General features: G+C 46.2%; 1 protein-coding gene across 1 annotated transcript in view; it reads left to right on the top strand.

The window, feature by feature from the left end:
* The first annotated feature begins 271 nt into the window (after nucleotides 1–271).
* LOC101116770 (sodium channel protein type 10 subunit alpha) overlaps nucleotides 272–18,551 on the top strand; it is a 41,151-nt gene continuing 22,871 nt past the window's right edge. Inside the window, exons 1-6 of the mRNA XM_060402793.1 lie at nucleotides 272–699; nucleotides 3,831–4,004; nucleotides 12,268–12,627; nucleotides 14,681–15,139; nucleotides 16,439–16,576; nucleotides 18,089–18,212. Coding sequence (XP_060258776.1) covers nucleotides 580–699; nucleotides 3,831–4,004; nucleotides 12,268–12,627; nucleotides 14,681–15,139; nucleotides 16,439–16,576; nucleotides 18,089–18,212 — 1,375 coding nt within the window. The 5' untranslated portion in view covers nucleotides 272–579. The remainder of the gene's footprint in view (nucleotides 700–3,830; nucleotides 4,005–12,267; nucleotides 12,628–14,680; nucleotides 15,140–16,438; nucleotides 16,577–18,088; nucleotides 18,213–18,551) is intronic.

Genomic DNA, 18,551 nt, shown 5'->3' with positions numbered 1-18,551 from the left:
GGGAGCAGTCAGCATAGTTTTGTTATTTTTTTCTAACCCAGTTCAGTAGGTTGGGTGCAGGTACAGAGTTGTCTGCATGTTGGGTTTGTTCAGAGTTGGGGTTTTGCCAGGAAAGTACAATGGAGGAGCAGCTGGCAAGGGGACTCAGGGTTGCAAGGGAGTATAAGGAGGGGTGGACATGAAATTTGATCTGGGTAAGTTGAGAAGCAAAGACATGACCTCTATGAAGCAAAGTGGTTAAAAAGTGTACAGTCCATGGTTTGAACGGCCAAATGGGGACAGAGGTTGGGTTGCACTTGCTAGACAACAGGAAACTGTAATCAGGGAGAGAGGGTGAGTGCTGAAGTGGAGGTGGGAGGTGGTAGTTATTAGTAATTACAAGGTCTGGGGGCTGGCCATGGGGTGGGGTTCTGAGTCCACGCCTGGCTGATAGTTGTCACTGACCACACCTGTGATACAGAACTCGAGGAGTCTAAACAGAGGTGCCCACCCTGCTTGACCAGCTTGGCTCAGAAGTATCTTATCTGGGATTGCTGTCCCACATGGGTGAAGCTCAAGACGCTTCTCTTCGCAATTGTGATGGACCCCTTTGCGGAGCTCACCATCACCCTGTGCATCGTGGTGAACACCGTCTTCATGGCCGTGGAGCACTATGGCATGAGCCCCGCCTTCGAAGCCATGCTCCAGATTGGCAACATCGTGAGTGAGCGCCCTGGCAGCCGCTGCCCGCGCTGTCGGGGCTGGGGCGGCTCTGGGTAGGGTGGCGGCATGCCCTCAGTCTCCGGAGTGTTGATCTAGCTGGCTGAGAGCAAGGGAACAGCGTGGGAGATGCGTGGACACTGAGCACAGAAAGTCAAGTCTGGAGGACCAGGCTACGCTGGTGGGAACTGCTTTCAGATAAAGAAACCCAGGGAGGTGGACTGCGAGAGCCCTGCTCTGGGGAAAACAGCTCCCCTCCCGCTTACAGAACTTAGGAAACCCCACCCCCACCCCGCTGAATTCTCGGGATTGCAGCTGCCTCTACCTTGAAATGAGGATAAATGCCACTTTCCCATCTAGAGACAGCCTATGGACTTGCAAATTTCCTTCCAACTCTATGGCTTTTGTGACTGCAAAACACAGTGGCCGTGGTTTTTCAATTCTGTCCTTTAAGAGCAGAAAGGGGATGGGAGGGAGGGAAAAATAAAGAGAGGAAGGGAATCTGGGACTGTGGTTGCTGTCATCATGTAAGCATCAGGGAGTCCAAACTTTTTTTTTTTATCTGGTTTAGACAGGACTCTCCTTTAAATTTTCCTCCATAACTTTTTAGTATTATTTCCTTTTAACAAGAAATAAAATCCATACCAGATTTCTCTACATGCTGAGTAAAGTATCAGACTCAAAGGAGACCTGTCCTCAGCCCGTGCCCCACAGTAACAATAGCCAACTTAATTTGACTTCAGACCCCATATAACCTCAGATGCTTCTCATGGGTTATCTCATTTTATTTTCACAAAAAAACCTCAATATAGTAGGTGCTATTAAAGTGCCCTTTCACAGATGGAAGAACCGAGGTGCAGGAGGTTAAATAATTTACCCAAGGGGTGAGCAAGTGGTAGCATCAAGATTTGAACCCAGGCCAACTGGCTCTGAAGCTCACACTTCTCAACTCTTGAGTGCTAATCCTTTTTACAGGACTGCTAGTGTATGTGTGTGTGAGGGAGCAATTGTGCACGTGAGTGTACGTGTGTGTATGTGAGTATATGAGAACTGCACCAGAGCAAATGACAGGGAGTGTGTGCGTGTGTGTACGGGCACACACATGCACACAAGAAAAGCAGAAGCTGAGAGGTGGGGTCCTGCCTCCATGTCCCCCCCCCCCCCGCCCCAGTGTCCATCCACTCGGTGGCTTACTAGGTCCATCAGGACCATACAGCTCTTCTAGCTCCTTGCAGGCTGCAGACAGGTAGATGGAGGTGTCCCAGAGGAAATGTGACTTCTCTAGAAATCTCTCCTTTCCCCAGAATTCACGGATGTGAAAAGGAGGCCAGTCGGTTCTGGGACGCTGTGGAGCCAGCGTGCCTTGCGTTTCAGCAGCAAGAGGGCTGCCGCACTGCGCTGTGCTGTGCTGTGCTTAGTCGCTCCATCGTGTCCGACCCTGTGGCCCCAAGGACTGTGGCCCACCAGGCTAGGATCCTGGAGTGAGTTGCCATGCCCTCCCCCAGCGCATGTTCCCAACCCAGGAACGGAACTGGGGTCTCCTGTGTTGCAGGCAGATTCTTCCAACTGAACTACCTGGGAAGCCCCAGCACACAGGCTAAGAAGACATATTCTATTTAAAGTTGATCTGAAAAGGGGAAAGGGAAAGAGAAGGGAGAGCTTATTGCCAAGAGTCATCATAGACCCCAAGGGTCCTATGGAAGAGATCTCTGAGCCCGCACCTGATTTTACAGTTGGAGAAGTTAAGGCAAGAAAGACCAAAGGCCTTTACTGCTGGGACAGAGCCCAGTGTTGTTTTTCAAAAAGAAAGAAAGGCAGGCTCTGTGTGGTGCTTATTGTAAGTCAGGTGCTTTGTAAATGATATCTCAGCGTTGCAACAGCGCCATGAGGTTATCACCTCCTCACAGCCCAAAAGAGAGCATTAGACCCAGAGAGGTCAAGTATGTTGCCAAGGTAACAGAGACGGTGAGAGTGGGGCCAGAGGCAACCAAGTTCTCTGTAGGGCACAGGACCTCCCCCCCAACACACCACACCACACCACACTGACTTGCCTACAAAGGACATTCACAGATGCTCTTTGTGTCTCACAGGTGTAGTCTTCTGGCATCAGGAAAGTCCCTTAAACTCTTAGTCATTTCCTTCTCTGTAGAAGGGATGTGACTGCCTCTGTTGGCCAGGCTGGCAAGAAGCTCTGATGAGGGCAAATGAAAGAAAACTCCTGGCCCTGGTCTTTGGTTTCTTCCTTACCTGTGTCCTCCTTTCCCTGCTGGTTGTTGCGTGACCTGAGCCTGGCCCTAACCTCTTTCGACATCACAATTCTGTCCTGCCTAAGACCATTAAAGATACTTAGAGCTGAAAGAATCTTAGAGACAACGTATCATTATTGTTCCTGCTAATAGCTATTATTGATTAGTGAAGAACTATCTGCTGGGACCTTTGCTAAGAATTGCACATGCATTATCTCACTTAAGCCCATCTCTGACTCTGTGACCCCATGGACTGTAGCCCGCCAGGCTCCTCGGTCCATGGGATTTCCCAGCCAAGAACAGTGGAGTAGTTTGCCATTCCCTTCTCCTAGGGGATCTTCCCAACCCAGGGATCGAACCCCGGTCTCCTGCATTGACAGGTGGATTCTTTGCCAGTGAGCCACCAGGGAAGCCCAAAGCCCTTCATACGGATGAGGAAAATGAGTGTAGAGGATGCCTTCCTTGTCCAAGCTCATACAAGCTAGGAATGGCTGAGCTGGTGTTTTTATCTGGGCCTGTGTTTCCGCACAGTCCCTGCTTTTAAACACCTGAACCAGGCTGACTTCGTATTTACATAATCATATAATAATTATTGTCCTAATGATTATCCACTTACTCTGTGTCCGACACCATTCAGATAGAAACACTCAAGCCTGGAAACACTGATGCATATTACCTGAGCCCTGGTCCACGGATTGCTCTACGCTGCCTCACTGAGTGTTCCCATCCCTCATCCTTTAGGAGTCCCAGATGATATAGAAAGTGAATAAAAATGAAGTAAAGGGATTTGCCACTCTATAAACAAGACATTTCTCCCCTGCCCTGTTTGTCATTGCCCACAACCTCGCAGACCCCGCTGAGATGAACCCCTGTTTCTGTCTGCAGGTGTTTACCGTGTTTTTTACTGCTGAAATGGTCTTCAAAATCATAGCCTTGGACCCCTACTATTACTTCCAGAAGAAGTGGAACATATTTGACTGCATCATTGTCACCGTGAGCCTGATAGAGCTGGGCGCGGCCCGGAAGGGGAGCCTGACGGTGCTGCGGACCTTCCGCCTGGTAATGTGCTCTCTTGGCGATTTGGGGAACCCCTGCCCTGACATCCAGGCAGGTTTTCTGCTGGAAACAGACTCTGTCCTTTGGGGACTCCACCTGCCGGCTTCCTCTTCCTCTTCCGTCCCTGTGGAAGGAAGTGGGGTGTGGCTCCTGGGAGACTTGGTGCTTTCCACTTCTCAGAGTGGGGGCAAGGCTTCCCTCTCCTGGGCCCCCTCATCTGCCCCCAGAGAGGAATGCCCAGGACCCCATTGTTCTCTTATCAAATACAGTAGATGATAATCACAGCAGCTACTGTTTGCTGAGCCCTGGCAATACATGAAGCACAAAGCTAAAGCCTCGACATAACTCGCCTCATTTTAGGCTTCCATCACCCGGACAGAGTTGCTTTTACTATCCCCGCAGAGAGATGAGGCAAACTGAGACAGACTGGTTAAGTGCTGACCCAGTCTCCCCGCTGCTGAGTGAGCCTCAGATGTACATTTCGAAGCCAGGCTGCCCAACTTGAGTCCCCCGCCCCCATCTCAAGGAGGTCATCTTCGCTGGGTCCCCAGATCACCGCCCCAACGTCTCACCCACCTCAAAAACTACCTCCTACTAGTCTCTCGTCCAAGCTCTTCTCCCAGCTCAGCCCTGGGACGCCCGCTGCTGAAGGGGTTCCCCTATTCCTAACAAAAGAGATGTCCCCATGGCGTCTGTATCTGTAAGGCGAGTCACCCACCTTGTTTTATTTCTTCAAGATTATTGTGGCCCCAGGAATTCCGTGATGGTCCAGTGATTAGGATCCTGCCCTTTCACCGCTGGGGGCCAGAGTTCAATTCCTGCTCCAGGAGCTACAGTCCCATAAGCTGCTCTAAGTGCCAAGAAAAGCTACCATGGCCCCTGCACTTCAAACTCATTTTAGAATCAACGGGCCGAGCTACACACAAAACTGTTGTTTTTTTTCTATTGGGATTGTAATAATACCTAGATCAGTTTGGGGAAAAAATGAACCCTTTACATTATGTGGTCTTCTGATCCATGAAAATGGCACACAATCCATTTATTTTAGCCTTTCAATAGTTATATAATTTCTCCATGAAGGATTTCCTACATATTTTTTATTAGATATATTCCTAGATATTCCCTACTTCATTATGCTATTTCAAGCGAAATCTCTTTTTAAATGTTCTTTTCCAGTTGGTTTTTGTTTTTTGCTAACATTTTGCTATTTAATATTTTTGTATCAGATAGCTCTCTTATTAATTCTCATGATTTATCTATGTAGTCTTTTAAATTTGTTAACACAATTATATCATATGCAAATGATGAGCTTTGTTTCTTTTCTAATCTTTATACCATTTGGTTCTTTTTATTACATTACTGTGCTGGTTAGGACATCCAGTACACTATTGAAAAGAAGTATTAATAGCAAACATTCTTGCTGTTTTCCTGATCTCAAAGAAAATGCTTTCAGTATTTCAGCATGTCTGATATTTGTGGCAGATTTTTTTTTTTATCAGTTTAGGAGGCTTTCTTTTGTTAAGAATATTAATCATGACTGGATGTTTAATTTTATCAGACAGTTGTTCTGCATGATTAAGATAATCACATGATTTTCACTAATCTGTTAAAGTGGTGAATTATACTAATTGATTTTCTAATGTTAAATCAACCTTGCATTCCTGGGACAAACCCAACTTGATCCTGATATTTTTTTATATATACATTGGAAAATTCAGGTCACTAATGATTTTTTTAAAAAATTTGCATCAATATTGATGAGTAATATTTGGCCTGTAATTTTCTTTACTTTTATTGTCCTTGCTAGATTTTAGTATCCAGGTATCAAGGTTATCCTTGTTCAGTCACTCAGTTGTGTCCGACTCTGTGACCCCATGGACTGCAGCATGCCAGGCTTCTCATGTCCACTGAGTCGGTGATGCCATCCAACCATCTCATCCCCTTCTCCTGCTTTCAATCTTTCCCAGCATCAGGATCTTTTCTAATGAGTTGGCTCTTCACATCATGTGGCCAAAGTACTGGAGCTTCAAGGTTATCCTAATCTCCATAAAAATAAAGATTAGGATATCAAGGTTATCCTAATCCATAAAAAGAGGTGAGGAATATTCCTCTCTTTCTACACCCAATCTTTGGGTAAGATTGGAATTATTTGCTTCTTATATGTATGCTGCTGCTAAGTCACTTCAGTCGTGTCCGATTCTGTGCAACCCCATAGACGGCAGCCTACCAGGCTCCCCTGTCCCTGGGATTCTCCAGGCAAGAACACTGGAGTGGGCTGCCATTTCCTTCTCCAATGCATGAAAGTGAAGTCGCTCAGTCGTGTCCGACTCTTAGCGACCCCATGGACTGCAGCCTACCAGGCTCCTCTGTCCATGGGATTTTCCAGACAAGAGTACCAGAGTGGGGTGCCATTGCCTTCTCCTATACATTGTCTTATATGTATAGTAGACTTCAATAATGAAACCATCTGGAGGTCGAGATTTTCCATTACTGATTTAATTTTCTTGATGTCTGTGAAACCAGTCAGATTTTCTGTTTCTCCAGTTGGTTTTGGCAAGTTATGTTTTTTCTAAAAATTTTCCCTTCTTGTCTGAATTTTCAAGTTTATTGATATAAGGTAGTATATGCTATGCTGTTATCTTTTAATGTTCCATATCATGTGTATTTGCTATCTTTTTCTTTCTTTAAAAATGGTGATTTGTGCTTTCTCTTATCTTTTTTTATTAGTCTTGCCACAGATCATCACTTTTATTAGTCTTTTCAAAGAACCAACTTTCATCTTCTTGATCCTCTCTACTTCATTGATGTTTTCTGTTTCAATTAATCCTGCATAATTGCATCCTCTGTTCTACATATTTTATTTTTTCTAACTTCTTAAGACAGAATTTTCAACGTTTTTCTTTTCCAATCTATTCATCGAAGACTTCAATTTCCTTCTAAGAACTACTTTAATAGGTAGAATTTTCCATATTTTTGGTTTTAAATATTGCCTAATTTCAAATTTGATTTATTCTGTGATTCAAAGGTTAATTAGAAGCATGGTTCTTAATTTTGAGTGTATGTGGTATTTCTTTATGCCATGGAGTTTCAGCTTGATTGAATTGTGCTCAGAGAGCATACACTGTATGATTTCAATGCTTTGAAATTTATTAATAATCTCCTTTTGGCTCAGTACACTGAAAATATTCCTTATGTGCTTAAAAAGAGTGTCTTCTGCAGCTGTAGGGTGTCATATTCTGCATATATATCCACTGGGTAGAGAAAGTTCATTATGTGGTCCAGATATTCTATATCCTTGCTTATTTTTGTCTGCTTGTTGTAGCAATTACTGAGATGGTAGCGTGTAAAAATATCTCCTACTGTGATTACAGCATGGTATGTTTCTCCTTATGGTTCTGCCTTAAGGCTATGTTCTTAAATGCATACATATTTTAAGTTATTATATCTTCCCAGTATAGTAAAATGTTTATCTGAGAGAATGGACCTTCTTTATCCCTAGAAATGCTTTCTGTTTGATATTAATTAAGCAACTGGCTCAGACGGTAAAGCGTCTGTCTGCAACGCAGGAGACCCGGGTTCAATCCTTGGGTTGGGAAGATCCCCTGGAGAAGGAAATGGCAGCCCACTCCAGTATTCTTGCCTGGAAAATCCCATGGATCGTGGAGTCTGGTAGGCTACCGTCCATGGGGTCGCAAAGAGTTGGACACGACTGAGCAACTTCACTTTCAGAAGCAACTCTGTTTTCTTTTAGTTTAGAATTTGCCTGATATATCTTTATCCATCCTTTTACTTCCAGCCTTTGTATATCTTTAAGGTTTTTATATGCCTGTTATAAATGGTAGACAGATTTTAGATTCTTATTCAGCTCTGACAATCTACTTTTTGTCTTCTAACCAAAGCATTTAGCCCACTTATTTTATGGTGAATACTGATATATTTGGATACGTGTCTATCATTATATTCTGGGTTTTCTACTTGCTTCTTCTGTTCTAGCATTTTTGTTCTGTCTCTCTTCTTGATTTATTTTGAACTGTTTGTTTTTCCTTGTTCCATTTTTCTCTTTTATTGGTTTGGAAATACTGTTTCTATCCTTTGAGTGGTTACCTTAGAAATGAGAGCAGGTATTGTTAATCAAAGTCAAAAGTTAACTAAAATCTTCACTTTCCAGGACAACTTTTATTGCAGTTCCCCCTTCCCAGCTTCCTATTTTATTAAGTATTTTAATTTTATCTTGTTTTTTTAAAAGCTGTATGACTTAATCAATTATAAATTATTCAAGACTTGTGCAAGCAATACCCAAAATTCAGTAGCTTAGCCCAATAAAAGTATATCCTTCACTCAAGTTGGAGTCTTATGCAATTCAGTCAGCTCTAGGTGGGACTCCTTCTAGAAGGGACTGTGCCATGTATGAAGAAGGCCTGCACAACCTGCAAAACTTGCCTCCTCCTTGTGGAAATGAGACCAACTTACACAGTCAAAGGCTTTATCAGTCAGGGCTCTTGATTTCTTTTGTAATACAATTTCTTCAAAACTTAGGTGAATTCAGACCTCTCTGTGTATCATACACTCAGAGTGCTTTCTTTGGCGAAGTTCTCAATTCTGCATTGTTTCTTTGCTTTCTTGTCTCCACACCTCTCTCCCTCAAAGGCTGGCTACACCATTAATATGATCTTTGCTTCATTTCATTGAAACCTTTAGCTGGTCTCGAACACATAAAGACTTAATCTCATTGCTTACTCTTTGAGGTCTAAAACAGTGTACTTCCCTAAACCTTCAAGACTCTAAACTGCTGGATTCTTTTTTTTTTTTTTTTTAATTGAAGTACAGTTGATTGGCAATGTTATGTCACTTTCTGCCATACAGCAAAGTGACTCAGTTATACATTAAACTTCTGGATTCTATTTCCTTTTATTTAATATCAGTGAGCCAAATGTTCCCAGAGCACATTTATTTCTTATAAAGTCTTTTTAATTAATTAGTTAATTTAGGCTGTGTTCATCCTAGTTATGGCAAGCAGGATCTTCCTTGTGCCATGTGGAATCTTTTGTCATAGTGTACAGACTTATATACAGACTCTCTAGCTGTGGCACAGAGTGCACAGGCTTCAGTAGTTGTGGCATGTGGGCTTGGTTGCTCCGTAGCAGGTGGGACTTTTTAAATTTTTTATTTTTAATTGGAAGATAATTGCTTTCCAATGTTGTGTTGATTTCTGACATACAACATGAATCAATCATAGGTGCATATATGTCCACTACCTCTTGAACCTCCCCCCCACCTCCACCCCATACTAACCTTCTAGATTGTCACAGAGCTCTGGGCTGAGCTCCCTGCATCACACAGCGAATTTCCACTGGCCATCTATTTTACATATGGCAATGTGTGTGTTTCAACACTACTCTCTCAATTTGTCCTGCCCCCACCTTCGCCCGCTGTGTCCGCAAGTCTCTTCTCTATGTCTGGCATGTGGAATCTTAATTGTCCGACCAGGGATCGAGCCTGTGTCCCCCGCATTGCAAGGCAGATTCTTAACCACTGGACCACCAGGGAAGTCTGCCTTGTAATGTCTTACAACTGACACATGATACTAAGTTTCTGTTCAACAGACCCATCCCCTAGGGCTGCCAGCTCACGATCCACCCCAGAATTATTACAGGCAATCATTCATTTTGCCCATGCAACACGAATCAACACTTTCCGAGCCTCCTGTCAGTTTCCTTGCTATCCATCACGTGATCACTAAGCCCGTGCCACACATCTGATGTTGTTGAAATGGCTCTCTTTAACATACAAATTTCTACATTAATCAAGAGAAGCAGGACTAGTTGGAGTGACAGTCTCTAAATCTGTGAGTTAGCATAATAGAGGTTTACGTTTATAGCATATTCCATGCTGACTGGGAAACTCTCCTTGAGTGTCTGCTCCCAGCAGTGACTCAGGATCCAGGACAGTGTGCATCTCCCACCTTCAATGGGTGGCCTCCACGGGGGCCACGCAAGAGGAAGAGAAAGTGCATGGTGTTTCATGGCTCTGCCTGAAAGTGGTGCATATTACTTCTGTCTCCACCCCCACTCCATCAGCCGGAACTCAATAATATGATCTCAACTATTTGCAAGGAAAGCTGGAAAACAGGATTCTTTTGTGGCTGAGTGGAGTAAAAGTGAATAGTGCCATAGAGCCAGTCTCTATGAGACTTTACTGTTGTGTCCATTCAGCATTTAAGTCATTCTCATACTTAGCACTTCCTTGCTCTTTTTCCACTCTTGCATATAATACGTTCCTTCTGGGATCACTTTCTGCCTGACGTACATCATTTAGAATTTCTTTCAGTGAGTGCCTCTGGCAGTAACCTCTCTCAGTTTTATCTAAAATTTGCCGTTCAATTTGCCATTCTCTTGAGAGATATTTATTATGGGACCTTTCCTTAATGATGGGAGAATTCCTGTTATACTGTCTACCTTAGGCAGCACTGGGATGTGTTTCCTGGATATGTTTCCTTGCTATGCCTCATGAGACTATAAAAACTTATGCTCAGATTCACTCAGGTTTACAAATGTCTTTGGGTAAAATTGACTTCAGAAATCTAGTTGTATCTCTGAATTCACACAATTATTTAATTTTTGGTCAAAGAATTACTTTATTGACAGATGATCAATGCATTTAAGATTTGATTATTTAGCATTTTTAGTAACTTTTTGATGGGAAAGGGAACCCAAGGGGGACCCAATATAGTCTTCCATATTACTCTATCTTCTGATATTCTTCACAAGTTCAAGGCCATTTCCTCACCAAATGGTGACTTCTTTAGTAGAGGACAGATGTTAGACTTACTTTGCATTCTGCTCCAAAAGAAAAACATCCTCATTAATGGAAGTTCCAGATTAAATCTAAAGTGAAAGTGAAAAAGTCTCTCAGTCATGTTTGACTGTTTGCAACCCCATGGACTGGAGTGGGTAGCCTTTTCCTTCTCCAGGGGATCTTCCCAACCCAGGGATCGAACCCAGGTCTCCCACGTTGCAGGCAGATTCTTTACCAGCTGAGCCACCGCTCTAAGGTAAACACAGACGGCCCACCCCCACATCACATAGAAAAATAGATATGGAACTCCCTGTGTAAGAGGATTAAACCCACTCCCTCGGGGCTGATTGCTGTGTTGGGTGGTAAAACTGCTGCTGCTCTGTCCAGCACAGCCTCCCAGCACCTTAACCAGACCCTGGCTCTTAGTATTATATGTTAGTCACTCAGTCATGTCTGACTCTTTGCGACTCCATAGACTGTATCCTGCCAGGATCCTCTATCCATGGAATTCTCCAGGCAAGAATACTGGAGTGGGTTGCTGTTTCCTTCTCCAGGGGATATTCCTGACCCAGGGATCGAACCTGGGTCTCCTGCATTGCAGGCGGAAGCATTACCGTCTGAGCTACTAGGGAAGCTACTAAGCTCTTAGTAAGTGCTCCATAAATACCCCATGAAAGCTGAGCTCACATATTTCTTTCTAACAAATTAGAGAACCACACAAATATATTTTTAAAATGTTTAAACATCTTTATGCATGGCGCTTTGCTCTCTTGTGGGACTTAGCACATTTGGGTTTACAGTGAAGACTCTCTGAGTCTTTGCCTTTATCTTTGCAACTAATTCATTGTTTCCACGAGGACAAGAGCCTGCATGCCGCTTTCCATATACCTCGCAGGCTAGTACAGTGCCTAGTGCATACGTGGCTGGTGTTCAGCAAGGCAGGTAGATTGGTCGGTCAAGTAAATAAACCTCTGGAATCACAGATATTTGCCATTTCAGAGCTGGTGGGGATTAAAGGTGTTGTCCACAGCCTCAGGACAAGAAATACCCTAAGACAATGGTTAGCCAATACCTATCAAATGCAGTGGATTGAGCGCTACCTGCAGGAGGCTAGCCTCTGTTCTCGTCAAGCTCTTCTCACTCATTTGTGAGCTCCATCATACCCCGCTCCACACATTCAGGAGGCTTGTGGCTGCAGAGCAGAGTACATGTCACAAGACCACGACCCCAGGATGAGACCCCTGACTTGGCCACAATCAGTGGAGCACACTAGTACCTAGAGAGTTGCTCATATTTTTGAGTAACGGGTAACATGGGCAGCAGGGTCTCTGAAAGCAGTTTCTGGGATCAGCCCATGCTAATGGAGTGAGTTGCCATGTGTTTTTCCCAGACCTGTGGTTTCTGACCAAGCCTTGAGAGGAAAGGTGACGGGCAGCTCCCAGGACCTGACACCATCTCTGCTTCTCTGCAGCTGCGGGTCTTCAAGCTGGCCAAGTCCTGGCCCACCTTAAACACGCTCATCAAAATCATCGGCAACTCGGTCGGGGCCCTGGGGAACCTCACCATCATCCTGGCCATCATTGTCTTCGTCTTTGCTCTGGTGGGCAAGCAGCTCCTGGGGGAAAACTACTGCCAGAAGCGGGAAAGAATTTCGGCCCCCAACGAAGACTGGCCACGCTGGCACATGCACGACTTCTTCCACTCCTTCCTCATTGTCTTCCGGATCCTCTGTGGAGAGTGGATTGAGAACATGTGGGCCTGCATGGAAGTCGGCCAGAAGTCTATCTGCCTCATCCTTTTCTTGACAGTGATGGTGCTGGGCAACCTGGTGGTGAGTGCGTGGGCCACGCAGGAGACTTCAGGGTGACCCTAGAAAGCTTTGACGTTGCACATGTGCTGCCACACTGCACCTCCCTGACGAAAAAGCCTTCAGACTTTTCAGAGAGGTGTGGGGTACATCATGAGAACTGTCCATTGGGAGGCAGCAGGAATAAGCTTATGTGACGGAGCAGGAAAGACCCGGTTTAGAAGCCCAGCTCCGCCTCTAGTAAAGTTGGGTGATCCCGTGCAAGAGACAATCTCCTGAGTTTTAATTCCCTTAAAATCAAAAAAATAGTGCTTACCCATGGGCTTACCAGGATAATTAAATTACAGGAACAATATATGCAAATTGCCTAGTGTAGCATCTGAGCTATGGCAGAAAGTCAATAAATGTTAGCTGTTAGTTGTTGAAGGAAAATTTCCCTTCCCCACTGCAGAGGATATCAGGAGATTTTTTGGGGGGTGGGGAGGGGGTAGGGAATAAGAACTGACTGATATCTCGGAGCTACATGGGTTCTAGCTAAGAGCGTGAGGGCAAGCACAATGGGATGAGAGGAAGGAGCTAGGTCATAGATAACATCCAACATCATGATGACAATAACAAAATCCTCTCCCAGGTTTTAGGGAAGCCCCTCTAGAGGCCTTTATCCCAACTGGCCCCACCACCCCTTCTCTGTCCCAGCCTGGCTCCTCCCCCTCAGCTTGTGTCCACTGTCTCAAGTTCTGGGTGCCCTTGCTCTCCTAGCTCTGGCCTGGGTAGGGGAAGGTGTGACTTCTAGGAACCTTTTTCTTTTTTTTATTGAAGTATAGTTCATTTACAACACTGTATTAGTTTTAGATGTATAGCTTAGCGATTTGTTTTTTTCCCATTATGGGTGATTACAGGATATGGAGTATGATTCCCTGCGTACTGTAAATTCTTACTGCTTATCTATTTTATGTATAGTAGTTTGTATCTGTTAATCCCTTACTCCTAATTTATCGCTCCTCCTCCCACCTTTCCCCTTTGGTAACTATAGTTTATTTTCTATGTCTGTGAGTCTGTTTCTGTTTTGTATATTCATATTTATTTTTTAGATTCCACATATAAGTGAGATCATATAGTAAGTTTCTTTGTTTGATTCATTTCACTAAGCATTATATCCTTTATGTCCATCCATGTTGCTAAAAATAGCAAAATATATTCTTTTATGGCTGAGTAATATTCCATTGTGTATATGTATGCGTGTGTGTGTGTGTGTGTGTGTACACACTGCATCTTCTTGAGCCGATCATGTGCTGATAGACATTTGGGTCACTTCCACGTCTTACAGGAGCCCCTTCTTTATTGCCCTGGAAGTCAACCAACCTGAATTATTTTCCCCTAAGAATTTTACAGAGAAGGGAAAACTAAACCATAAGAGGGGATGAAAAGACAAATCCAGGCTCTTCAAAGTCTATCTCACCAGGGTTCCTGAGCCAGAGCAGCCTTCTACCCGCTCTCTGAGTAGGGGGCTGGACAGAATGCCTTTCCCCCCAGCTGAGCTCCCCATCCTTGCAAAGTCACAGGGGCCCCTGACCCTGAGGCAGGAAGTTTGCCCCTCTGAGCATTTTTATATCCTCATGTCATTTCCTCTTCACAACCACTCTGAAAGGTAGGGAATCCCCACTCCCTGCTGCTAGGGGGAGGACATGAAGTTGGAAGCAGAAAGGAGATGTACCCAGGATTCCAGAGTGAGCAGCTGAACCAGGGTTTGGCTGATAAGGGTGGTGCTGGGGCACGCCCAGGCCTGCTCCTTTTGTTGTCTCTTAATGTCCCTTTGCTCAGCAGGAGTGACCCTCCTCTGTGGCGGAGAATGCTTCCAGGCCCTGTCCATCTGCCATGGGCATGGGCGTCTTCAGGGCATCCCCGAGGCTCCTCTCAGTTGCTGTCAGAATGTCCATTCCCCCATGAAGAAAAGCATCTTGGGTGGGCAGAAGAGGCCCAGGTGTGGCTGTCCTGCCATCCAGCTGCCAACCTGGTGGGCCGTGGAAGGGCTCAGCTCATCGACTGAGTGATCTTCCCTGCTATACCTTCTCTCCAGGTGCTTAACCTGTTCATCGCCCTGCTGCTGAACTCCTTCAGTGCCGACAACCTCACACCACCCGAGGACGACGGCGAGGTGAACAACCTGCAGGTGGCCTTAGCGAGGCTCCAGGTGTTCGGCCAGCACACCAAGAGGGCTCTTTGCAGTTTCCTCAGTCGGCCCTGCTTGCTCCCCCAGCCCAAGGCAGAGCCCCAGTTGGTGGTGAAACTCCCACTTTCCACCTCCATAGCCAAGAACCACATTGCTGCTGACACAGCCCTGGGGAGCCCCGGACGGCTCCCAGCACGCAGAAGCCTCAGGGACGACCACAGTGACTTCATCACTGATCCTAACATATGGGTCTCTGTGCCCATTGCTGAGGGCGAATCCGACCTGGATGACTTGGAGGAGAATGGTGAGGAGAATGGTGAGGAGGATGCTCAGAGCACCGGGCAGGAAGTGATCCCCCAAAGGCAGGTGAGAGTTCTCCCATGGGATAACCATGGAAGAGGAAGGGGCCTCAGGGCTGGAGTGACCAGGGGCAGTAGGGAAATTTTAATAAGAGGTTTTCCAACCTCAGGGCTGGTGCAGCCTTGAAGAGCCTCAGACAAGCCAGGTACAAGAGCCCTAGATGTTAGGAAGCACAGGCCATGCCAAGTTCTCTGGAGAAGGTTGCATTTAAGCAGGGCAGTCAGAGAGCAGGGGCAGTGTCTGATTCCCAGGCCACCTGGAGATGCTTAAAAGTGTCTTTCCTACAGCTGTCCCATTCATTCCACCCAACAGGGGCTTTGTGCAGGAGATGCTAATAAGATTCCTCTAAGAACAGATGTTGTCCAAAAGCAAGGCTGCTCTGATCTTTACCAGCAGCCTAAATGATCACTATGTGACTCATTCATCCAACTTTTCCCGACAAGGGATGTCACAGGGAAATGACATTTGCTCCTTTGGCACCAAGGAATTTAAAGTACATCTTTGGGTAACATATTTTTAAATGCTTTGCACAGCTCCTTTCTACCTTAAGGTATAAATCAACCCTTGTTAACCTCTTCTCAACAACTCAGCACATGCACCTCTCCACAACATGGAAAGGCAGGGGTGCCTATGCGACCTGGGGACAAAGAGTGCTGCTGGCCAGGCCACTAAGTGGCCTCAGACAGCTGTGCTTTGAGTCTACAGCTCTTCTCTAGCCTCCTTCCCTTGCAGCTGTCACTGCTCTTGTGTCCCAGCAGCTGCTGTTATCAGCTGCCATATTTTACATGCCTTTGTCTGGGTGACAGCCGAAGGCAGGGCATCAACATCTCCAGAGAAAAGGACATGAACTCTGTCACAGCCATCTCCACTCAGAGTCATTTTCAATTACTTTGGGGGTTCTTGGGGTCTCCAAAGGGCCAAGTTCATGACCACTCTGACCCCAGGACAAGTGATAATGGTCATGGCTAACATCTATGGAGCCAAGCACTACCTGCTAAGTGCTTTGCAAGTGTGAACATATTTAGTCATCAAAATAACCAAATAAAGTAGATCTTGCCTTCTCAAGTTTGCAGATGGGGAAAATGGAAATAAGAGAGGTTAAATAACTTGCCTAATGTCACACAGCTTGTAAGTAATGGTGCCAGGAGTCACACACAGATCCATCTGGCTGTATGTATATACATTAATTGTATATGTCAAGTCCTTGGCTCTGGCAGACAATGCTGTGCAATATCTCTTCAGAGTTAGAAGTGATCAACTGAGGGTGACCCAAGTACCCAAGAGAGGACTTTCTCTCCCTATCAGGAGCAGCTGCAGCAAGTTGGGAAGTATGAGGACCACCTGCCACCCAGGAGCCCAGGGTCTGGAATATCCTCTGAAGACCTGACTCCATACCTAGGTGAGAAGTGGAAAGACGAGGCTCCTGCTCAGGGCCCTGCAGAGGTAGGTATGTGAGCTTCCTGGAGAGGTTGAGAAGCCTGCCAGACACTGACCAGTGGGATGGTGGGGCCTGGAGGGTGGGGCTGGGCATGAGGTATTCCAGACCACAATCAACCAAACCTCATGTTTCATCTTGAGAATAGGGGGCCAGGACCCATCCCTCAACCTCTCTGAGCCCCTGTGCCTCCATCTGGAAGCCGAGTGGTTATGGCTATTTGGTAGGACTCTTTTGAAGCTTCCATGAGATGCTGCTTGTCAAATGTTTAGCTCCTGCCAGAAATGGAATAAGTGCCCAGAAAATGACACCCAAGAAAAAAGGAAACAAAAAGACAGTGCACAGAGAAAGCTGAGTATCTCTCAGAGCCAGCAGATCAAAGTCAGAGTTGTTGTGGGTGAAGAAGTCTTCCCCGTGACCACCCCCACTTTCTTTTGTCCACACCATCTTCTCTGGTCAAAACCAGGCTGGTGCTGGGGAGAGGCTGTCTATACTGAACAGTGTACTGACGGTCTCACATAGACGGAATAGGAAGATCTTATAAGCGGTAAAAATAAACTCGGTGGTTTCATTACAAATCTTTAAAGAAAACAAGTTACATTGAAAGAGGTATCTCTAAAGATTTAGCATCTGCAATAGCTCCATATTACATTCAAGAATTTAACTTGACACCTAACCACTGAGTTCCAATGGTGACAGGCACTGGGGAGGCAAAGATAAGGAAGACATAATTCATCCTGAAGCTATCAAGCCCATCAGCTTGAGGAGTGCCGGCCACTGGCTGTGTGCCTCTGGGCAAGGCTGGCCCAGAGGGGTGAGAGAAGAGGGTGGGCTGGGGTGGGATTTGAGGGCCCTGGATGAACACCGGCCTCTTGGTTCCAGCTGGGTGAGGGGTACTCTCTTCATGTGGACAGCATATTTCTGCTGAGCATTGTAAGGTCTCCCCTGGCTAGTCTTCTCAACTCTATGTTTTCAGTGCATTCCTGCTGGGGATTGTTTTTGTTTTTGTTTTGTCCATGACCCCGGCCAGGCAGGGAGGGGCCTGACAATGACAGATGGGACCCACCCACCCCCATTTGGGTCCATTAGCCGAGCGATCAGGTTTACTAATATGAGAGCAGCTTCAGCTCCTAATTGAATTCATCTGAAGACATTACAGGGCTGAAGCTGCCAGGAGGGCAGCAGGGCCCCTGCAGCATTGCTCCGTGATTAAATATTCAAGCCCAGTGAGCGCTGAGAGTCTTGATGGGCGTAATTACGGTGTCTCGGGCCGTCGCCAGCCCTCCATCAGGGGCCTGGAGGTTTAAAGCCTTGCACAGCTGAACCTCTGGGGCTCTGCGGAGAGCACCGCTGTTCTGGGGTTCAGCTGGCGAGGCGCCAGAACAGAAGGGGCGCCATGCTGGGTCCAGCCCCGAGGGGCTCTCGCTGCATCTCGGGGCATCTTGGAACTCCAGGCCCGTTGGGCCGATGGTGACCGTGTGCAGATTCCGCGGGTCACTGCTGGGGCTTCTGCCCTGCAGGGAGCGGACGACACAAGCTCCTCGGAAGGCAGCACTGTGGACTGCCTGGACCCCGAGGAGATCCTGAGGAAGATCCCTGAGCTGGCAGATGACCTCGATGAGCCAGATGACTGCTTCACGGAAGGTATAGTGGCAGCCACAGGCCTCCTCCCCTTGACATTCATTAGGGCCAGAATCCACCTCATCTGGACACTTCTGTGTTCAGGGCTCCGGCCTGGGGTCCACGGGAGACAGGCAAGCAGGATCTTCTGCTCCTTACTCTCAGGCTTGAGGGCCCAGTGTCAAACACGAATGCCAGACTCCCAGAAGTCCAGCAGTGGAATCTGTATCTCCCGCCACATTAGACACAGCAAACAGATGCTTTGCCTTCCTCATCACCTTTGAAAACACCTCACTGAGTTATAAACCTGCCCTGCTGAGAGTGAAAGGGAAAGGTAGCCACTGCCATAAACTCTTGATTGGG

This window comes from Ovis aries, chromosome 19, assembly GCF_016772045.2.
Source record: "Ovis aries strain OAR_USU_Benz2616 breed Rambouillet chromosome 19, ARS-UI_Ramb_v3.0, whole genome shotgun sequence".
Classification (NCBI taxonomy): domain Eukaryota; kingdom Metazoa; phylum Chordata; class Mammalia; order Artiodactyla; family Bovidae; genus Ovis; species Ovis aries.
Note: the sequence above shows the minus strand (reverse complement) of the source record. Positions and strands in the feature narration are given on the sequence as shown.